Source organism: Thalassophryne amazonica, chromosome 22, assembly GCF_902500255.1.
Source record: "Thalassophryne amazonica chromosome 22, fThaAma1.1, whole genome shotgun sequence".
NCBI lineage: Eukaryota > Metazoa > Chordata > Actinopteri > Batrachoidiformes > Batrachoididae > Thalassophryne > Thalassophryne amazonica.
This window is the reverse complement of record NC_047124.1, coordinates 32,377,414-32,397,780: the sequence shown is the minus strand read 5'-3', so window position 1 is coordinate 32,397,780 and position 20,367 is coordinate 32,377,414. Positions and strand designations below refer to the sequence as shown.

The 20,367-nt window shown below is 42.6% G+C and overlaps 1 protein-coding gene and 1 long non-coding RNA gene across 2 annotated transcripts in view; one reads left to right on the top strand and one right to left on the bottom strand.

Annotated features, from left to right (window-relative positions):
• plxna4 (plexin A4) overlaps positions 1-20,367 on the bottom strand; it is a 658,913-nt gene that overhangs the window by 102,390 nt on the left and 536,156 nt on the right. Inside the window, exons 15-18 of the mRNA XM_034163939.1 lie at positions 11,285-11,421; positions 7,456-7,623; positions 7,198-7,291; positions 523-762 (exon numbers count right to left, since the gene is read on the bottom strand). Of these exons, the coding sequence (XP_034019830.1) occupies positions 523-762; positions 7,198-7,291; positions 7,456-7,623; positions 11,285-11,421 (639 nt within the window). The remainder of the gene's footprint in view (positions 1-522; positions 763-7,197; positions 7,292-7,455; positions 7,624-11,284; positions 11,422-20,367) is intronic.
• Positions 1-20,367, top strand: part of LOC117504477 — a 757,689-nt gene that overhangs the window by 570,512 nt on the left and 166,810 nt on the right. The gene's annotated exons all lie outside the window — the stretch shown is intronic.

Sequence of the window (20,367 nt, the reverse complement as noted above, 5' to 3'; positions counted from 1 at the left end):
ATCCTGCAGTATATATATGGTTGAAGGTTTGGAGTATGGGTTGAGCTTTAGCTTTTAGTTTGTCTCTCTGTCACGGCATCTATTGAGTTTTAGTCAGTCCCAATTATCCCCAGGTCTACTGTGGATTTGTATAAAAAGTATACAATTAGTGTGAAATCTCTACATATGTAGAAAACAAGTTTTCTTTTAATTTATTTAGATTAGATTTGTAATCTAAATTTGACATATTTGCATCTGACTCTAATTTTACTGGTAATTTTATATATCTCTTTAGTAAGCTAATCAAAGGTGATGCATCCTCAAGAATAAAGAGAAATAAATACGCTGTGTCCCCCAGTAAATGGTCTGATTTGGTAACATGTGCCACAGATGACTAAAATGTGCCAGTTTTCAGGCCAAAGTCATTTACTGCAGGATATTTTCTCCACATATTCAGAGTTGTGGCACTTTGAAGAGGTTTAACATGAAAGCTAAACTGTATTAAAGTGTAAAAATACACAGGTTGACCCTTTTTCGGGTTACCTTCAGTATGATGGGTGATCCAGGTTTCAGCTCCAGGACGCCGGACACACTGAGGGGTTCAAACTCAGGATTGGGGTAGTAGATAAAATTGGTGTTGTTGAGCGTCATCAGAGCCTGCACATCATCCAGTTTAAAACCAAACTCATCTGGTCGTTCAGACACCTCTTGCTGCTTCGCCAGGCTGACAGGCAGCTCCGGGGCCTGGCACAGCATTGTGGTCGGGCTTAGCACCTGGCACAACTGGCACAAAGCAGACACAAAGATATTTACGAGATATTTCTGGAAACTTTTGTGCGTTTTACTACTAGTGCAGCACATTCTGGCAGCAGGTCAAAACTTATGATTCTGACAAGTATTATCAGTGTGCATCTTTCATATTCCAAGGTCTGATTTCAAAGAAACCCACTGGAGACTTGATCCAAATTGGAAGCTCCTCCACCATAAAGAGCCGGTTGGAGTATTTCTCCTCAAAGGAAGCCTGCAAATGAGGTGCCGTTACAGACGAGCACGTGCGGTCTTTCTACAATCAAGCTTTGATGTGTGAAGATTTAGTGATAACCAGGTGCTACCCTTTCTTCATTACCTTCCAGGAAGAGACCCTCTGCCTCTCATCACGTCTGTAAGCCCCATCCCATTATTTCTCTCTGTGATCTTTTCTTTTCTGAGAAGCTCTTATTCACACACTCATCTTTTCTCCTCACCGCTCGACTACGTCGACGGATGTGGGAATGTGAACGATGGTGAAACTCCATTCAGGTCTGAGCCGACCAGAGAGGGCGAGGGTACTGCTGCACATTTGTTGTGCCCAAGAGTGAAAAGAAATGAAAGAGTACAAACTCCTAATGAGACAATGTTGGGATGATATGGAAAAGGCAAAACCAGAGGCAGTGATACAGAATGAACCCAAGATTACATATTTATTTTGTGGTCAACTTCACTTCATTTGTACAAATACTTCTATTCCTGCATTAAGGTCTGCAGCACAGTCCAAAATAGTTGGGATGGGGAAACTTGACTCTAAATGTAAGGAGTAAATAATCACTTTTACAGACAGTTTTCTCAGACATGAACATTTCCAAGTCAAGGAAATATGTCTGACTTCATTTACATAAATCAGAAATACAATTCAATTTATTTAATTTAAAAATCACAACAAGCTGCCTCAAGGTGCTTTACACAAGTAAGGTCTAACCTTAGGGCTCCTTCACACATGCAAATTTGGTCGATTTGCACATAAAGTGCGCATGAAGCAGGAATCGTAGCTGCCTCGTACAACTGTTGCTACAACTATTTGTGCACACCAGCGGCTGAAAGACAGAGTGTGCGCTGTGCGAGCCCATCAAACCCTCTCACGGCAGGTGTCAGCCAAATTCCAGGTGACACGCACAAACATCTAACACCGCTCACATGGCACTTACAAAATGTGTGGCCATTCGCACTATTAACACAACAACAGTCAGCAGACAATCACTGCTGTGCTGGCAGTGAAATTTGTCAGTGCCCCAGGAGTGTGGCTTTGGTGTGTGCGCTGAACTGACAGGGGGAGTGGCCGCCAACAGAAGCGGCTGTGGAGATCTGTGGATCTGGACATCCCAGCTGGACAACACGTACTGTGTTTGGATGGACAGGGACTAATAACTGCCCACTGTGATGTGCGTGTCTGCTTGCTGTCATCACATGGACATAAATAAAAACATATGTCGCTGTGGGGATGGACTGCAGTGAGCAAGCGTGCGCGCGCACGCTGCAGCCATTGACACGCTGCACCCAGGTTGATACGGACCATCAGATCAGAACACGCAGCAGGCGATCTGTCACGTCACCCACGTGAGCTCTGTTCCACATGACTATGTGTCAGTCCTGTGTCGTGATGTCAACAAGACACGTGTTGGGTAGGACACATGCGCGGGCCGGCTGGACACACACCAGCAAATGTGGACGTGATGAGATGAGCAAACTGCTTCTCATTCCTGTCATTTCATGACTGTATGTCAGTGACCATGGATCATCTACAGACGGATCATATTTGTATTGTGCGCTTGATAAGAGGGATTCAATATAATGTGATGTTTTTATATGGTGTGTTTTTTTAAAATACTTCCATGTCCTTCCTGATATCAGGCAGTTTCCTGCACCTTTCACAGGCCAGCGATGGTAGCTCACTGGTAAAGTTTCTGACTGGGAATCAGAGCTTTTGAAAAGCGCGGGTTCGAATCCCATGGGTGACATGTATTTTTTTTAATTATTATTTTTAAAGCAGCTGCACGATGTGGTTACACATCGTGCAGATGTGGTTACACATCGTGCAGCTGCTCGCACTGTGTTTCCGTGTGCACAAACTATCACACCGGCATTGTGCACGCCTGCCCATCGGCACAATGTTTTGTGGTGCGCCCATACAAGCTGTTCCACCAGGAGTTGCTCTGAGTTGTACATATTCGCACTATGTGTGAAAGGGCCGTTACCAACCCACAGAGCAAGCACACAGGTGACAGTGGCAAGGAAAAACTTCCTTTGGTTATTTGAGGAAGAAACCTCAAGCAGACCAGACTCAAAGGGGCGACCCAATGTTTAGGCCATTTTAATAACAAAGTTTTACAAAGTTTCACAAAGCTGAAGAAACAGAAAAACACACATCATAATATAAACAAGATGAGAAGTCAACACAGCACCACATGCAGCGGTTGTCCACGCCGTCAGTGGGCCTGTCCCCGCGATAATAATAAATACAAACAGTATGTAGCTGTTTGGGAAATCTCCTTCAAGTTGGCAGCTCTCAAAAATGGACTGAACAAGCTGGAAGATGTTTCATGAGGGAAGCCCCCATGACATCCAGACAGCTCTGAAAGAACTACAGGTTTTTGTAGATGTGAGTGGACAAACTTTCACAGCCTCATTCATGGAGGTTTGTAAAACAGGAAAACATATCTAGGTTCTGTTTCCTATGTGCCTTCTGGCAAGCTGCATCTGAAATTTCACATTCTCGAAATGAAATTCCTCCGCTATACCACTTCATCATGAAGCTGCACAACTGGTGATGGTGATGCATATATCATCTCTCTTTTGGCTTTGGACTGATCTGCTCCAAAAGGTAATCATCTACACACAACCAACCACAGAATATTCCTACCAAATTTGGTGATAATCTGCTCACCCTTTTCTGAGTTATTCCATACACGATTATAATACAGTGAGGAAAATAAGTATTTGAACACCCTGCGATTTTGCAAGTTCTCCCACTAAGAAATCATGGAGGGGTCTGAAATTTTCATCTTAGGTGCATGTCCACTGTGAGAGACATAATCTAAAAAAAAAATCCAGAAATCACAATGTATGATTTTTTAATAATTTATTTGTATGTTACTGCTGCAAATAAGTATTTGAACACCTGCAATTCAGCAAGAATTCTGGCTCTCACAGACCTTTTAATTTTTCTTTAAGAATCCCTCTTATTCTGCACTCTTTACCTGTATTAATTGCACCTGTTTGAACTTGTTACCTGTAAAAAAGACACCTGTTCACACACTCAATCAATCACACTCCAACCTGTCCACCATAGCCAAGACCAAAGAGCTGTCTAAGGACACCAGGGACAAAACTGTAGACCTGCACAAGGCTGGGATGGACTACAGGACAACAGGCAAGCAGCTTGGTAGAAGACAACAACTGTTATGATTATTTAGTAGAAAGTGGAAGAAACACAAGATGACTGTCAATCTCCCTCGGTCTGGGATTCCATGCAAGATCTCACTTTGTGGGGTAAGGATGATTCTGAGAAAGCTCAGAACTACACAGGAGGACCTGGTCAATGACCCGAAGAGAGCTGGGACCACAGTCACAAAGATTACATTAGTAACACATGATGCTGTCATGGTTTAAAATCCTGCAGGGCAGCAAGGTCCCCCTGCTCAAGCCAGCACATCTCCAGGCCCGTTTGAAGTTCACCAGTGACCATCTGGATGATCCAGAGGAGGCATGGGAGAAGGTCATGTGGTCAGATGAGACCAGAATAGAGCTTTTTAGAATCAACTTCACTTACCATGTTTAGAGGATGAGAACATCCCCAAGAAAACCATCTCAACCGTGAAGCATGGGGGTGGAAACATCATATTCTGGGGGTGCTCTTCTGCAAAGGGGACAGGACCACTGCACCATATTGATGGGAGGATGGATGGGGTCATATATTGCGAGATTTTGGCAAACAACCTCCTTCCCTCAGTAAGAGCATTGAAGATGGGTCATAGCTGGGTCTTCCAGCATGACAATGACCCCAAACACACAGCCAGGGGAACTAAGGAGGGGCTCCTTAAGAAGCATTTCAAGGTCTTGCAGTGGCCTGGCCAGTCTCCAAACCTGAACTCAATAGAAAATCTTTGGAGGGAGCTGAAACTCCAAACCTGAAAGATCTAGAGAAGATCTGTATGGAGGAGTGGACCAAAATCCCTACTGCAGTGTGTGAAAACCTGGTGAGAAACTACAGGACACGTTTGACCTCTGTAATTGCAAATAAAGGCTATTGTACCAAATATTAACATTGATTTTCACAGGTGTTCAAATACTTATTTGCAGCAGTAACATACAAATAAATTATTAAAAAATCATACATTGTGATTTCTGGATTTTTTTTTTTTTTTTTTAGATTATGTCTCTCACAGTGGACATGCACCTCCATCATTTCTAAGTGGGAGAACTTGCAAAATCGCAGGGTGTTCAAATACTTATTTTCCTCACTGTAACTTACACTAACGCTGACAGGTAGCAAGATGGAAGGAAGGAAGACTTGAAGAGATGAAGACAAGTGAGCATTTTAGGATGAATTCTTCAACCAGAGCCTTAAGATGACCATACACTACATGTCTGTGTGTTCTATCTACGTTACTACCTGTTTCAAAGATGTAACACATATGCAACGTATAGTGTATGGCTAACTTTTTACTGTAACCTCTCTGAGTGTAGGGACGGCACACTACCACTTTTCATGCCCGATACTACACAGATACCGAAACCTTCAGTATCTACTGGTATTATACCAATCCTATACTTTTTTTTGTCTTAAAACCATTAATCTCTTAATAAACACATTTATATGTACTTTGCTAACCTATGCTGCTCAGTGGATAACAAAACAGCAGCTCAAATTGTGATACAAATACTCTACTTCTCTAAAGGAAAATATACATAGTCAACAGCATGACTGAAACGTGCATTACAGGATTCTGATTGGACCAGATTTTTTTTTAATTTATGATATGTGATCCAGTCATTTTTGCAAATATCGGCCTGATACTGATCCAAAACATCAGACAGGTGCATTTCTACCTTAGTGTGTAGGCTGTAATCTCAGAGGAACTACTAAATTATTTTCCTGAACATCTCCTTGTTGTATGCTTAAAAATTCTTCTGTATTGTACCATCTGAGCCATTTGTATGAATAAGGACAGTACCCGTGATGTGTCACTGTCATGCTACACACGCTTCAACGTCCTTACATCTCCATTTCTCTGTTTGGGCAATGACAAGTCAACGACAGGTCTAATTCACATTTCTGCCTTCACCTCTGCCATACAGCCTCTAAAACTACAACCTGTCACCCTAATTGGCGACGTCAACATCAGACTTGACAATTCCTGCAAAGTCTCTGGGACATCACTGTCATGAAGGAAAAATAAGTAAATAAAGATAAAGAAGCTGGAGATGCTGCAAAGAGAATTAAATGTACAATTAACATGGGGGGAAAAAAATCTTTGCACTCATGTTCAAGCTCAGGGTGTCTGTAGCGAAACTCAGAGACAATGCCTGAGGTCGTGTCACCGTGAGGACAGATGCTCCACGTGGCTCGTGCTCACATGAGAAGATATCAATGCCACCTTAGGTTACTCCCTTGTGTTTGAGTCAGATCCCAGAAGGCTTTGTCTGCCCTCCCCTGGGTGAGTAGGCTGAATAGAGAACAGAAGAATTTGATAAGGGTTGACCTCTGCAGCTTTTAATTCTTTTTTGTTGTTGCAAAGGTGAAGAGGAACGACAATCTAAAGAGTTTAAGAATGTTGAAAATTTTCCAGGGACCACAATAAACTGATGTTCATCGTTTCCCGACTGGCGTCAGCTTAGCTTAGACCTCAGCACCGGTCGACGTTAATCAACTTTTCACTCTTCGTCTGCAAATGCCAGGATAATCGTCAGAGTGTGAATGTGCCCTTAAGGAGACTGCGGTGAGGAGCATCACTTGCATTGTGATGCAGGCTCTGTTTCTATGAGTGCTGAAGACCCTAGTGTGTGGAGAAGGTCAATGGACCGCCAACACTTCACCTAGTTATAGCAGATAGATGTGCGTTTGCTACCAAGGACCCATGGTGGTTCTGTGGTCTAATGGTTGTAGCGTGGTGTGTGTTCCTGCACTTGACTTGTTAAAACAAGACCACAGCCCAATGACACCCCTCTGACCCCTTAAAGTTTTCCCAGATCATACGTTCTAACTTTATCAGTTGGAAAATGCAGCTAATTAATTAATTCTGTGTTGATTTGTGAGTTAAATTCAATCATATTTTTTTACACATGTAAAAGTGTTTGTCCTTGGACAAATATTTCATAAAGAACCATTGTTTATTATCAAGTTCAAAATTACTTAGCCCTCAAGGATCTTATTTGCTCACATTCAGGGTGTTTTCTTTCACTTACGTTAAGTGTCTCGTGGCTGTTGTACTTGGCTCGGATGAGTGGGGTCTGAATGACGTCCAGGTTAGTTCCTGTCACGGTCACTGGAGTATATCCACTGCAGAGACAGAATTTAGACATCAGTCATCACCAGTTGTTGTTGGTTAAATTATGTCTGTCTTGATCTAAGATCATGTTTTCTTGATCAAGTCTGCTGATCACAGTTTATCATTTAAAATTGGCTAAGAATTCAGCCGTGCACATTTTAGCCATCCTACGTACCTGAAGATGCTCCACTCGGGTTCTATCTTGGTGATGGTGGGGTCGTCCACATACTCAAAGCGCAGGTCTTTCTGGAGGTGGGCCTTGTCCAAGCTCACGGACACAGAAACGTTTTCACTGCCATGCAGCGATGCGTGAGTGCGACAGGTGAGCCACTGACCGCCCCGCCTGAAGTCACAGCAGGAGACGAGACACCAAGACAAGTTCAAACTTAGGACAGACGGTTGAGTTGATCGGCTGAACTTAGAATTGTGCACAAATCATAGCTGGATCCATAAGTTTTGGAGAATGACAATTTTTTTTCCATTTTGTCTCTGTACATCACCACAGTTGGAATGACAGTTGGGAAAGTGTAGTGACACAGACCCACAAAAGGGGGCGTAAATGAACGGACCGGACAATGAAAGAGTCGAATATGAACACTTTACTGTTGTGAATGAGCACAACCACAATACAGAGGAATACAGAATTTTGCAAACAGTCAGTCCACAAAGGTGACGTGTGGGCAGGCTCGAGGATAGAAGACGTCTGTCCTGAGAAGAACCGGAACCACACGATTTCCTCCGCCACCGAACCTGGAGAATACTGGAGCCGCCAAGTCCCGAGTCCCCAGGTGGCCACCGTCTCCGAATGTCGGATCTGGTACCGCTGGCGAGGAGCAGAAACAATAAGATGTGGGTGTGTGCACACCCAGTAACAACAATAGTGGAGATTCCACCTCCACCTCTCACATACGCTCGTGCAGCTCCTGTCTCAAACACTTATCTGGCTGGGGTGTGAAGCGAAGCCATCGCTGATTACGCCAATCTCCCAGATAAGGCACTCCACAGGAAAACAGCTGTAAAACGAGTTCAGACTAAGACACAGTTAGTTTTAAGGCTGAGAATATTACCTTCACAGGTCGATGATATCTCGGCAACGAGGTGGAGATGATGTCCGGTTTTTATGGAGTGGTATGATGAAGTGTAGATGGGTGACAGATGAGTGACAGCTGTCACCCCCGGCTGTGTCCGTGGCGGCAGCGCCCTCGTGCCTGAAGCCCGCACTTCAGGCAGGGCGCCCTCTGGTGGTGGGCCACACAGCAATCACGATGTGACTGTCATGTCGACTTTCAGCTTTAATTCAAGAAAATTGCATTAACCATGAAGGAATTACAGTCACTAGTTCATCTGTCCGACAGGCCGATGAGCTCAGGCTATGTTGTGGTGTCTGTCATTGGTCTGTGTTGTCCAAATTTTGTACAAAAAATGCTTCTTCTCCCCCAGTTGTTGGTTGATTTGAGAGATTTTTTATGTGAGGTAGGTCTACTCACTATATATATGGATGTATGAACGTCGTTGAAAAAGATTGGCTTAATTACAATTAATAATAAAGTTATGGGCTAATTTAGAGTTAATTACGCACTACTTTTTATAAAAATGTTTCTTCTTCAGTTCTTCACCAACTCATCTCATTTTTGGGATGAAGCACAGCTGATCCAGGGTGCATATAGCCTACACTAATTGGCTTAATAGCAAATACCAATAAGGTATTTAGGTCATTAACCACAAAAACAAAAAAAATGTTTCTTCTCACTCAGTTCTTGACTGATATGGGTGAATTTTGGTGTGGTAATAGATCAATTTAAATTTCAATTTAATTTAATCACACAGAACAATTCACTATAAAAATTAAATAAATAATTAAAAATGAATAAAAAATTCAAATACATAATTAAAAACAAGTAAAAGAATAAAACAGATAAAAAATAAAAACAATTCATAAGAAAAAAAAAGTCTTGACTTAAAAATGTACACGGACTCTGGACATTTTTAAGATCACGGAGATCTGCACAATATGCATATACACTTCTGACCCAGATTATTGTAGTTTAAATATATTTATTAATGGGGTTATGGACCAATTAGATGATTGAATGTATTCTGTCTGAGACTTTAATTTCAAGTAGGATAGTTGATCTACACTGGAGAGTTTTAACACAGGTTTTAAGTAAATGGCAGGAATAAGAAGGATGTGAATAACTGCAGTACTGCTTCCACATTTCTGAACATGTTTTTAGGATTTGCATTTCAGGTGCACCCAGAATGTTTCTTTTATTTTTTGAAGTCTTGTGGCACTGTTTTTCACCAGTAATCACTCCTACAGCAACCGATGAGGACTGGGAAATGTAGTCAGACCACACTGAGTGTTCTGCGCTCACTTCACACTGGTATCAGGTTTTACGGGACGGATAAAGAATTTCTAGCTGTGATCTACTGTTGGGTGAATAAACAAAGAACCATATTTCTATGGCAGCAAATACACAACCTACATGATGGAACTGCAGTGGAAATTAAAATTAGCTTTAAATATGAGAAATAGTGTTCAGAAATGTGGAAGAGGTACTGTAGAGTCCTCCCCACCACCACCACCTCAGCCAAAAAAAGTAAAAAAAAATTCAACTGAGAGGTTGGTGGGGAAAAAAACCAAGGGGATGCTCAATTTTTTTTTTTATTCATTTATTTATTTTTCCACTTTAAGCTCTTTTAAGGTTGACAGACCCATAAACCACATTAATTAAAAAAAACTCTGGCCTAATGGAGCTAAAGTGAAACCACCATAGTGTATAAATCAAATTAAACCCAGTAGATGCACCCAAGGCTTAATCAACGTTTTTTTCTTTACCAGAGCTGTTCATTTCTCCTTCTGCAATTTTTATTCACTTAAGTTTCAGACAGATCTCTTACATCTCACAGCAGTCAATGAAAAACAATGACCCACCAAGGTCCACTTGACTGTGTACTTCCCTTCACAATCAATATGTGGCATGTTTGTTTGATCGCACACTGCTGTTTAAAATGCAGGAAATACTGTCACAAGGCCAGGCACTGGGTACCAAGGGGTTGGATTTACCATGTTCATTCAGCCTGGGCTATGTTGTAATCTGAAGATCAGTTCAACCGGTGAGATTAATGTCCTCCCCTTTGAACCAGAGTGTGTCAGGAGCACAGCGCTGTGTTATCAAAAAAGTGGACACAAGTGCAAGTATTAACGGATTCCAAAGTGAACAGCGGCCACCAGAGCTACCTGAGGTGAAGCAGCAAGGTGGGGTTTTGCGCTTTTCCAGGTGTGTTTACTCTGATTTGATTTAATGGTTGTTAAGGGCATTTAATGCTGATCCCAAATCTGCATGTCACTGAAATGCAACAGTTTGAGCATGACTGCATACTGCATGGACTGTGTCAAGTTGTAGCCAGCAATAACACCTGCATGACACTGTGACCTACTTTACACCCCTGTGGATACACAAATTCTCCAATCATAGACACAGAACCCTCGGAAATGTTTGTGTATCCATCCCAATGTCAGGAAAAAAAAAACTGGCTTTAAAAGTGATAATTTGTATTAAAAACTAATTCTTATATTTAGTTTGTCCGATTACTTATGGGCTCTGAAAATAGAGGGACAGTTGATACAAATGGCTGTAATTAGTTTATGTAAAACCCCTTGTATCAAAGCTGAAAGTCTACACAACAATCACTGTTTGATGCCACACAGAGGCGAAATTAAGAAAAATTTATAATAACCAAAGAAACCACGATGTCAAATAAAATATTTCAAAGCAGCAAAACTTAAAAAAAAAAAAAAAAATTCTAACTTGGTAAATGCGTTACGTTGTGATTACACAGTACCCAGGACAAAATGAGAAAGTCAGGGAGATTTAGTCTGTACTTTAAACGGTGTGGACACCTGTTTGTGTGCATGGAGCTGAACCATGATGCTGACAGATCTTTTAATTGGTTGCTGAAACGTCATTGACAGGGTCAGCCCCGGCTCATTCTCTGCTAACCTGAGATAAGTGCACGGCTGGTCCTTAAACATGACTGACACATTGCTCCCAGCATCAAGGTGGCTGCCGGTGATGTTGACAATCGTTCCCCCAGAGACGGGCCCTCGGCTGGGCTTCAGGTGGAGAATCCTTGGAATCTGCGGAGAGTTAAGGAGCAGGAGGTCAAGTGTCATTTGGGAAGAAAAATCGAAGAAAATTACAACTAAAACTGTCAAAACGTTTTTCTCCTGCTGAACATAACATATTCTATTTCATCAATGTGTGTGGAGTCAATTTTATGTGCATCCCAATCAATTTTTTGTCATATTTCTATTAATAAATCAGAGCTAGAATTTCACAGACACGTTGTTGGGCCACTTCCTGAAAGTACAACTTCTTAGCTGTAGTCTCCATCTTCCCTCGAGATGATCAGTCACTCACAGCCAATCCTAGAGGTTGGAGAATATCACGTGGTCCTGCCATGTCAATAAACACTCAGAAAATCAAAAATAACTTCCTGATTGAATTGAAAACACTTAATTTTGATGTTTTCAACACAAAGAAACCTTTCAAGGAAAAGCACACATGGAGGAATTTTTTTCAGGATCAGCGCACAGCAGTAATTTGTTTTTTTCAGTGCAGCAATTATTAAATTTTGGTGATGTGGCCATCAGACTTTCCATGACTGTGGGATTGTATTCATACAATAAGGATTTATTTAACAAATAGAAGACATCCACCTGACACCGATAAGTGATTTTACTTTGCAAATTTGTATCAGTGAGTCTGTAAAAAAGTTTAGGTGAAACATTGATTTATATAATTGAGAAAGGAGGCCCAAGTTGCCAGCCAAGAAATTTAAATTTGTTCTACATATTCAACAGAACCTCACGATCACACCCAAGGAACTGGTGAAAGAGTTGGAGACATCTGATAGAAATTTGACCTCAGTATGGCCTAAAAAACTGTTGACAAAAGGAGAACAGTCATTAATCCAAAATGGACATAAGAAATGTTCTGAATTTGTCCTGCGAATTAACTGCACCCTTTTGTCTAGGTTTTTTTTTCCATGTCAAAACTAGCAAAGCAGGAACCACATTGTGAAAGAAGTTGGACTACCAATATCTAGACCTGGGTTTAACGCTCAGGAATTTCCTGCAATGTCAATGAGTGTCACACAACTGGATACTAACAAGCTAACATTGCATAAAAACTTGCTAGGAACATGTAATGCAATGCTAACGGGTATCACATAATATGATGCTAATCGGCTAACATTAGCATGAAAACTCACAAGCATCATAGAATCAGAATCGAATTTATTGCCAAGCAAGTTCTCACATACAAGGAATTTGATCGAGTGTCATTTGTGCGTTAACAATAATAAAAGAAAAGAAAAAAGAAACAAAAACATACTTTTGTAAGAAATAATGGTGCACAAACAACAATAAAAGAAAAGGAAAATACTTCTTCAAGAAGTAAAGGAGTCAAATAGACGAATGGGAAAAACTATGTTTACTGTCAAATAAATATAGTGGATTGGGGCTGTGCAGGCATGCAGATGTACAGTATTCAGTTTGTACTTTGTGGGAGTGGGGGGAGAGGGCAAGTTGGGGTGTTTGGCATTATGTATAAGTGTAGCTACGGACAGAAAGAAGCTGTTTTTGTGTCTTGAGGTTTTAGTCCCGATGGACCTATATATGGTATATATACCTGATGGATGCTATATAATGCTACAATGCTAATAGGCAGCACATAATGCCATAGGAGCAGGCTAACTTTAGCATTAAAACTTGCTCACGTTGTGCAATGTAATGCAAATGGTCATCACATAATACAATGTTAATGAGAAAACATGGACATGAAAATTTACTAGTATCACATAATACGAATAATAATAATGGGAGTCAGATAATGCAATATTACCAGGCTAACATCAGCATGAAAATTCACTCGTCTTGTAATGCGATGCTACCATGCATCACATTATATGATGCTAATGGGCTAGCTTCACATACATGGTGATAAATGGCTAATATCAGTATGAGAACTTGCTAGTGATGTTAGCAAGCTAACCTTTGTGTTTTTCGCCAGAAAAGACTAAATAACATATAAGAGACACACAGATTTGGATCTTATAGAATCATGGAATAGATATTAAACTGTGAAGGTGTAAGCTCATGGGGGGAATTATACTCAAAGGCTAATTTTTGGAGCCAACATCTAAAACCCTGTGGCTGTCTGGGGGGGCACAGCCATTATTGTATTGCTCTATGATGATGTTCACAACAGGAAACGCATCACAGCCGAAAAGGCTGGCAGAATTCCGTCATTCTTTACACGCTAACCAGTACTGACTAGTTGTGATTCGGCACACGTGCCATGACAATGTGACGGAAATACGGCAGGAGATGATTTGGCACGCGGGAATGACATAAAGTAAACCCTTGCTTCTACTTGATCTGTTTATAATCTCATCTACAGGCTGCCGTGCGGTGCCACACAGAGCATTGGGTCCCCCACTGACACATAAAACTACGCCGGAGCGCATTAATGGACGGCAGTAAAAATGACAACACTACATAAAATGTAGTACATAATGGCAATAACTGCAAATGAATTTCAGGGCCCATGCACGTGTGAGCGTAAGAGATGCTTTCTTTGTGTGCAGTATTCAAAGTGCGGCGTTTAAAGAACACAGAACAGCGCGCTCGTGTTTGCATGTACTTTACAAGTGTTGACGTTGAAAAACATTTTTGTAACCATCGGTGTTCTGTCTGCAATCATTAGTGCTCATTAGTGCTTGTCAGTCACGTCTCACTGCTGATGTGCACGAGATCAGCGCTGTCAGCGCAGATTGCGCTGAGAAGCGCGCTCAAAGTCAAATCCATCAGCACGAGCAAACGTGCATATGAGTCCAGTAGTCAAGAACAGATGCTAACATGCTTACATGCACAGGGTGACGTGCACATATAGCCACTTCTCTGTTCAGAGGCAAAACTTGAAATGACTGAATAATATCAAATTCAGGTTTCAACGTGGTGGTCTAGGGGCTGCAGAAGGGTCAGAAATCAGCAGTTTGTGGCCAGTGGAGTGCCTTATCATTAAACTCCATCTGCATGTGAACCTGTAAAAAATGTCCATTTATACACAAAAAATAATGTTAGGCTCCCTTAACACATAATGCAAATTTGGTCAAATTCCGCATTAAATGCGCATGAAGCAGGAATCGTAAGCGTAATTTCGTACCTGTCTCTAACACCTGTTGCTACAACTATTTGGGCACACCAGCGGCTGAAAGACACAGTGTACACTGCGCGAACCCATCAAACCCTCTCGCGGCAGGTGGCGGCACACTCTTGGTACGACAGCAGACTGCAGACAATCACTGTCGTACTCGCAGTGAAATTTGTCTAAGTGCCCCACAAGTGTGGCTTTGGTGTGTGTGCTGAACAGGAGGTTATGACAGAAGCGACTGTGGAGATCTATCTTTTTGGTCATCCCAGCTGGACAGTACTGTGTTTGGACGGACCTGGACTAACAACTGACCACTGTGATGCACGTGTCTGTTTGCTGTCATCAAGTGGACATAAATAAAAACATATATCACTGTGGCGACGGGCAGCAGCAAGTGAGCGCATGCGCACGGCGTGCACATGAACAGGCTGCCCCCAGGTTGAAACGGACCATCAGATCATAACACGCAGCAGGCGATCTGACTGTCACGTCACCCACGTGAGCTCCGTTCCACATGACGCGGTGTCTTGCGGCGCGCCATCCAAAGACACGCGTGTCAGCAAGATGTACGAGGGCCAGCAGGACACGCGCCAGCAGATGTGGACATGAATGAGATGAGCGAACTGCTCATTTCATGACTGTACTTCAGTGACCATGGGTCATCTACAGAGGAACAGACAGATCACATTTGTCTTGCCCTCTTGATGAGAGGGATTTAATACAATGTGACGTTTATATACGAGGTCTGTGAGAAAAGTATCCGACCTTTTAATTTTTTTCAAAAACCATATGGATTTGAATCACGTGTGATTGCATCAGCCAAGCTTGAACCTTCGTGCGCATGTGAGTTTTTTCACGCCTGTCGGTTGCGTCATTCGCCTGTGAGCAGGCTTTGTGTGGGCACTGGTCCACCCCTCTCATCGTTTTTTTTATTGCGAATAAATGTCTGAACGATTTGGAGCTTTGCTGCATCAATTTTTTTCCAGAAACTGTGAGAGACCTCCAGGTGGACACCGTTCGGAAAATTAATATGGCTTTCAGGGATGATTTTATGGGGATTACACAGAATAAGGAGTGATCCAGACGGTTTAAAGACCGCCCACAACTGCTGAGAGCGTGCCGCGCTCCGAGCGCCGATCAACAGGCTCCAACCCCGCTGGAATAACCAGATCATTTCCAGCGTGAAGGCTTTGTTGATCCGGGACGTCATCTTACTTTCACAAAAAGGCAGAAGGCGTGGACATCAGCACTTTTTCGGCACATTCCACTGTTACAGGAGTTTTTTTCATGGAAAGAAAAGCGGAGGGACGCGCCACGGAGCCGTTCATTACACGGCACAAAACCACCTCCATGTTGGTCTCACGGGACGGCTTTCAGGTGGATTTCAGATGGCTGTCGGTTGCTTTTCAGTCGTGTGATTATCCGAGAAATTGAGCATGAGCTGGACATGCCCCAACATGTCCTGTGAAGCTTCATCACGGCGTTGCTTTGCGCCATGCGGCTCCACCGCGACGCGCGAAACTCCTCCGCACGTCTGTCTCAATGTGCCGAAAAAGTGCTGATGTTTCACAATTCCTGTGCTAGTCAGATGACATACCGGATCAAGACAGCTTCCAGTTTAGAAATGAACGGCACATTCCACTGTTACAGGAGTTTTTGTCATGGAAAGAGGAGCGGAGTTCCGCGTGTCGCGGTGGAGCCGCATGGCGCAAAGCAACGCCGTGATGAAGCCTCACAGGACATGTTGGGGCATGTCCAGCTCATGCTCAATTTCTCGGATAATCATACGACTGAAAAGCAACCGACAGCCGTGTGAAATCCACCTGAAAGCCGTCCTGTGAGACCAACACGGAGGTGGTTTTGTGCCGCGTAATGAACGGCTCCGTGGCGCGTCCCTCTGCTTTTCTTTCCATGAAAAAACCTCCTGTAACAGTGGAATGTGTTGAAAAAGTGCTGATGTCCACGCCTTCTGCCTTTTTGTGAAAGTCAGACGACGTCCCGGATCAACAAAGCCTTCACGTTGGAAATGATCTGGTTGTTCCAGCGGGGTTGGAGCCTGTCGATCGGTGCTCGGAGTGCGGCGCGCTCTCAGCAGTTGTGGGCGGTCTTTAAACCGTCTGGATCACTCCTTAATCTGTGTAATCCGCATAAAATCGTCCCTGAAAGCCATATTAATTTTCTGAACGGTGTCCACCTGGAGGTCTCTCACAGTTTCTGGAAAAAAATTGATGCAGCAAAGCTCCAAATTGTTCAGACATTTATTCGCAATAAAAAAACGACGAGAGGGGTGGACCAGTGCTCACACAAAGCCTGCTCACAGGCAAATGACGCAACCGACAGGCGTGAAAAAACTCACGCATGCGCACAAAGGTTCAAGCTTGGCTGATGCCATCACATGTGATTCAAATCCGTATGGTTTTTGAAAAACGTTAACGTGGGGTCCGCTAACAAAGGGCACGGTGAAGGACCCTCACTGTGTAAGCAGCAAAAGCTTGATTTTTGTGCTTCAGCTCCCCAAAAACTAACGCAGACAGAGCTCTATGACTTGATAGGGAGATATATTGTGGAGAACATGCTGCCGACGTCAACAGTGGAGTCAGACTCCTTCAGGGCTCTGATAGGGAAAATACCGAGAAAAGGAGGCGTCGGCCCGCCTTGTAGAAAGACATTTTCGAAATACATTGATGCCGAATATGTTAAAATGAATGCTGAGCTCAAAAAAGAATTTGAACAGCTGGAATATTTGGCAACTACTGCAGACATATGGACTGCACACAATAAAAGCTACCTTGGTGTAACTGCACACTGGAAACATCCACCAACAAACATGGAACGAAAAAAAGCTGCCCTGGCATGCCGACGGTTTAAGGGCCGTCATACACATGAGAGTATCGCCACAGAGCTTGACAACATCCACTCGTCATATGGCATTTCGCACAAAATAACAGCAACTGTCACTGACAGTGGCTCAAATTTCATTAAGGCTTTTAAGAGGTATCAGTCAGTCGAGGAGGATGACTCTGGGGATGAGGAAGATGATGAGGTGACTTTTGTTGACATGAATGATGTCTTGCAAAGCCGTGTTGATGAGGATGACGATGTGATTAATTTACCACCACACTACAGGTGTGCATCACACACACTGAACCTTGTGTCTTGTTCTGACATTGAGAAGTGGATTCTCTCCAGACCAGAGAAGGCAGTTTACAGGAGTGCAACTGCAAAATGCACAGCCTTGTGGAATAAGGCCAGCCGTTCCACAGTGGCTGCAGAGACTGTAGAGGAAGTGGTTGCAAAGAAGCTGATAGTGCCTTGCAGTACCAGATGGAATTCTTTTTATGAAGCCTTAGCTAGGATCTGTGAGATTCCCATAGTCGATCTCAACACCATCTCATCCAACTTCGGCTTGAAAGCAATCACAGAAAAAGAGCATCAGCTCCTGAAGGAATATTGCATTGCGATGAAGCCGCTGACAGTCGCCCTAGATATCCTCCAGGGAGAGGACAACTGCTACCACGGCATGCTGCTACCTACCCTGGAGACCTTGATGATGAAAACCCTTGAGCTGAAGAGTGGACTCCAAATACTTGTGGACCTTCCAGAGGCAATTGTCGAGGTAAGAACTACATTTCTGTCTAATACATCCATACGTTGTGAAAATGAATAATATAGAGTATATATTGTACTCATAATGTCTGTGTGTGTGTGTGTGTATGTTTGTATAGACAGTCATATGTTCTTTGCTTTATGTCATTTCAGGCGATAAAAACAAGATTTACAGAGGTGCTGGAGAGCGACAGTGCTCTCCTGGCTGCTGTGACTCTGCCCAGGTTCAAGTTACGTTGGCTGCGAACACAAGAAAGAAAGGACAAGGCCAAAGCAGAGCTGCTGGCGGTATGTCGTGCAAGTCTAAGAAATGAAGACCAGCAAAAAGGTACAAGCACCACCACACCCACATGTACCAGCTCAACTGTTGAGGATGCGTTCTTCTCCTTTGATGATGAGGACGACACTTCTGCTACTGCGGAAAGTCAAGTCGCAGATTATTTGAAATCAGGAGCCCAAGGGATGGACTCACTTCATGGATTTCCTCTTATAATGCTGCCACTCCATCCAGTGCTCCAGTGGAGAGACTGTTTAGCCTGGGGAAGCTGGTCTTCACCCCAAAGAGGAACAGACTCTCTGACCTCAAATTTGAGAAGCTGCTTCTCCTACGATACAACCACTGGTTTAAGGGCTAAAATGTTGAGATGACTGGGTTGGGTGGATGGATGGAGAGAGGAATGCATGCATGTTTAGAGTTGGATTTAACAAATGCATGAACATTTTCAGTTCAATTTAAAAAGCACTCCTGTTAAGCTATTTACTTTCTTTAAGAAACAAAATTGAAGCACTTTATGTCCATCTGTTGGCTATAGTTGTGTACTAATTCTGGTAAATTAGAGTTGCAGTAAATGAAAACCTTTGTGCAGGTCTTTGCTGTTGGTGAGACGACTGGGTTGGCTGGTTGGATAAATGATTGCATACATGCAAGATGAATAAATGCATGTTATGGACTTTAAGTTGGATTTAACAAATCCATATACATTTTCAATTCAGTTTAAATGAGCCTCTGTTAAATTGTGTACTTTTCTTTTTAAAAACATATTTTGAGAACTGTATGTCCATCCGTTGTCTATAGTTTGCGTTGAGTTGCAATAAATGCAAAGCTCTGTGAATGTACTTGTCTTTGCTGTCCTGCTCTTTATGCATCTGGCTTATGAAACACACTCTGAGAAGGGGGGGGGCTAAGAGGCGAGTAACGCAATAGTTACTTTTAGTGGTACAATAGTTACTTATAGTGGAGTAACTCAGTTAGTAACTCAGTTACTTTTTGGGAGAAGTAACTAGTAACTATAACTAATTACTTTTTCAAAGTAACGTGCCCAACACTGGCGGTGACTGGTTGCCCTTGTTACTGAGCCTATTTGGAGGATCCTTGGAAAAGGCTGGAAAAAAATTTTGTGAAATGAAAGGCAAGACAAAGATGAAGAGTAACACTTCAATCAATCAATCAAATTTTATTTATTAAGCGCTTTACAACAACCTAAGTTGACCAAAGCGCTGTACACTTGCATTGTGATGGAATCCCAACCATATGGTTCAGTTCTCTGTGGTGCTCTCAAACCAACAGAAATGTCATTTTCACACCAGAACTGTCAGCTCAAGAAATCAGGAACCAAACCCGGGATTTCCTGATTTGGGGTTGTGCCATCAATCTGAACAGAAAACAAAAATTTAAAACAGGTGGCGCTGTGTACACCTGTTGGGACATAGAGGTGATGGGATGGATGGAGATGAGGACAGGGAGTACATCCTCAAGGCACTCGACAGCTCCACCTCGGGAAGCTGCTGCTTCCATAAATGATCTACGTGCAGTTTTTGATAGTTTGCATGCAGATATCATACCTCACCAGAAAACCTCTCACTTCGTTCATCTACTGAGTCCAACATCTAAATAACCATGTGCTAACTTTAAATGCACAATCCTCTTAAAAGAAAATAACAAACGGCAATCTGATTTATAAATTTAACTTATAAATCAGATTTAATTTAGCTGACTTGTATTTTACAGAGTGTAATTTGCTATTTTTAACTAGTTTGGGAGGTCCTGTGACTGATACTCCAGTGCGATACCAGTATATATATATATATATATATATATATATATATATATATATATATATATATATACAGCAGCAGGACTCACTCACCTCCATCTATAACCAAAGAGTTGTGAGGAAAGCCACGCAGATCTCCACAGACATCACTCACACTCTGCACCAGCACTACACCTTCTTACCATCAGGTCGCAGGTTCAGGTCGCT